This window comes from Neopelma chrysocephalum, unplaced genomic scaffold (genome assembly GCF_003984885.1).
Source record: "Neopelma chrysocephalum unplaced genomic scaffold, ASM398488v2 Primary Assembly neopelma1_97331, whole genome shotgun sequence".
Classification (NCBI taxonomy): domain Eukaryota; kingdom Metazoa; phylum Chordata; class Aves; order Passeriformes; family Pipridae; genus Neopelma; species Neopelma chrysocephalum.
This window is the reverse complement of record NW_020925972.1, coordinates 2,522-5,499: the sequence shown is the minus strand read 5'-3', so window position 1 is coordinate 5,499 and position 2,978 is coordinate 2,522. Positions and strand designations below refer to the sequence as shown.

Genomic DNA, 2,978 nt, shown 5'->3' with positions numbered 1-2,978 from the left:
TTTCCTTGTTTTCCCTGTTTTCCCTGTTCCCCCTGTTCCGTTTCCCCTCTTTCCCTGTTCCCTGTTTTCCCTGTTTCCCTGTTCCCCTGTTCCCTATTTTCCCTCTTTCCCTGTTTTCCCTCTTCCCTGTTTTCCAAGATTCCTGAGGGGTTTCTGGAAGCGGCTCCTCCTCCCCAGGGTCCAAATCCCAAATCCTGGGGTCCAAATCCCAGATCCCAGGGGCTGAATTCCAAACCCCTGGGGCTGAATCCCAAATCCCGGGGTCCGAATCCCAAATCTCTGGGACTGAATCCCAAATCCCAGGGGCTGAATCCCAGATTCCCGGGGCTGAATCCCAAACCCCTGGAGCTGAATCCCAAATCCTGGGGCTGAATCCCAAATCCCTGGGGCTGAATCCCAGATTCCCGGGGCTGAATCCCAAACCCCTGGGGCTGAATCCCAAATCCCAGGGATTCAGGAATCTCATCCCGCCCCATCCCAAAGCTCCACCCCCCGAATTCCAGGATGGGTATTCCCAGTGCCGGCCCCATTCCAACCTCAGGAGCTCCGGGATTTGGGATCCAACTCCTTTTCCCATCGTTTTCCCATCAAATCCCGCCCTAAAACCCCCCAAAAGGGCCTCGGGAATGAGCCATTCCCGCCCTTTTCCAGCCGCAAATCCCTCGGGATCATCCGGATTCCCTCGGGATCATCCTCACCTCTCATCCCAGCCGGGAGATTCCCGGGATTGGGAACATCCCGGGGGGCTCCAGGAGTCCCCTCAGCTCCAAGAAAAGCCTTGGAATCCCTTCGGATCCAACTGAAATCCCTCGGATCCGATGGGAGGAGCCTGGAATGGGATGAGGGGGTTTGGAATTCCGGCTCTGGGCCCTCGTTCCAGGACAAAGGGACGTTGTTCCCTCGGGAATTCCATCAGCCCACACGGAATTCTTGGCCTTGGGGTGACTGGAAACACCCAAAGATCCCGGATTGGCCGGAATTATTCCCAAAAAATTGGATTTTTTAATTTTATATCCAAAGGTTCGTAGCCAAATATTGGATTTTCTATCCAAATATTGGATTTTCTACCCAAATATTGGATTTTTTTAATTTTATATCCAAAGGTTCATGTCCAAATATTGGATTTTTCTACCCAAATATTGGATTTTTTTAATTTTATATCCAAAGGTTCATGTCCAAATATTGGATTTTTCTACCCAAATATTGGATTTTCTACCCAAATAGTGAAGTTTTCTACCCAAATATCAGATTTTTCTACCCAAATATTGGATTTTTTTAATTTTATATCCAAATGTTCTTATCCAAATATCAGATTTTCTACCCAAATATCGGATTTTCTGGATTATATCCAAGTATTTTACATCCCATTACCGGGGTTTTGACATCCAAATATTGGATTTTTAAATTTTATATCCGAACGTTTGAAGCCAAATATAGGATTTTTCTACCCAAATATTGGATTTTCTACCCAAATATTCAATTTATAAATTTTATATCTAAACGATCGTATCCAAATATTGGATTTTTAAATTTTACATCCGAATGTTCCCAGCCAAATATTGGATTCTCTGGATCGTATCTAAATATTTTATGTCCAATTATCGGGGTTTTAATATCCAAATATTGGATTTTTTGGGGATTATATCCAAACGTTCACACCAAAATATTGGGAAAAGGGGAAGAGGAACAGCAGGGGGGCGATTCCCAAAAAACTTGGGGAGGCTCCAGAGTCTGGGGATGTTCCAGAGCCTGTGGATGTTCCAGAGCCTGTTCCAGAGCCTGTGGATGCTCCAGATCATATTCCAGACCCTCTGGATGCTCCAGAGCCTATTCCAAAGCCTGTGGATATTCCAGAGCCTGTGGATGTTCCAGACCCTGTTCCAGAGCCTGTGGATATTCCAGACCCTGTGGATGCTCCAAACCCTGTGGATGCTCCAGATACTTTTCCAAAGCCTGTGGATGTTCCAGAGCCTTGGATGCTCTAGATCATATTCCAGACCCTGTGGATGCTCCAGACCCTTTCCCAGACCCTATTCCAGACCCTGTGGATGTTCCAGACCCTGTGGATATTCCAGACCCTGTGGATGTTCCAGACCCTATTCCAGAGCCTGTGGATCTTCCAGAGCCTGTGGATGCTCCAGACCCTGTGGATGTTCCAGACCCTGTGGATATTCCAGACCCTGTGGATTCTCCAGATCCAGTTCCAGACCCTATGGATGCTCCAGATCCTGTGGATGCTCCAGACCCTATTCCAGAGCCTGTGGATGCTCCAGACCCTATTCCAGAGCCTGTGGATGTTCCAGACCCCATTCCAGACCCTGTGGATGTCCCAGACCCTATTCCAGATCCTGTGGGTGTTCCAGACCCTGTTCCAGATCCTGTGGATGTTCCAGACCCTGTTCCAGGTCTGTGGATGCTCCAGACCCTGTGGATGTTCCAGAGCCTCTGGATATTCCAGACCCTGTGGATTCTCCAGATCCAGTTCCAGACCCTGTGGATGTTCCAGACCCTATTCCAGACCCTGTGGCTGCTCCAGACCCTGTGATCCCCTGGATTTTCCAGGAATTTCCCACTCTGCCCCTCCTGGAGCTGCTCCGGGGGTCCCATTTTCCCCCCCGACCGTCCCTGTTGGGACCCTCCCGGAAAACTCCTGGAAGAAGCTCCTGGACCCCTTCCCTCCCTCTGGATCCTCCTGGAAAACTCCTGGAAAAAGGTCCTGGACCCCTTCCCTCCCTCTGGATCCTCCTGGAAACCCCCTGGGAGATGGTCCTGGACCCCTTCCCTCCTCTGGATCCTCCTGGAAAAATGTCCTGAACCAATTCCTTCCACCTGGTTTCTCCTGGAAAACTCCTGGAAGAAGGTCCTGAACCCCTTCCCTCCCTCTGGTTTCTCTGGAAAAGATCCCAAAAGGAGCCAGGAAAAGTGGGATGTGACGGAGGAGACGCTGGAAAAGGGGAAGCACAAAACCCTCCCGAGCA

The 2,978-nt window shown here is 49.5% G+C and overlaps 1 protein-coding gene across 1 annotated transcript in view; it reads right to left on the bottom strand.

Moving 5' to 3' along the window:
- Window positions 1-1,688: 1,688 nt before the first annotated feature.
- Window positions 1,689-2,978, bottom strand: part of LOC113961604 — a gene marked incomplete at its 3' end in the record, with an annotated part of 1,684 nt that continues 394 nt past the window's right edge. Inside the window, exons 2-4 of the mRNA XM_027672027.1 lie at window positions 2,444-2,847; window positions 2,051-2,378; window positions 1,689-1,925 (exon numbers count right to left, since the gene is read on the bottom strand). Coding sequence (XP_027527828.1) covers window positions 1,689-1,925; window positions 2,051-2,378; window positions 2,444-2,847 — 969 coding nt within the window. The remainder of the gene's footprint in view (window positions 1,926-2,050; window positions 2,379-2,443; window positions 2,848-2,978) is intronic.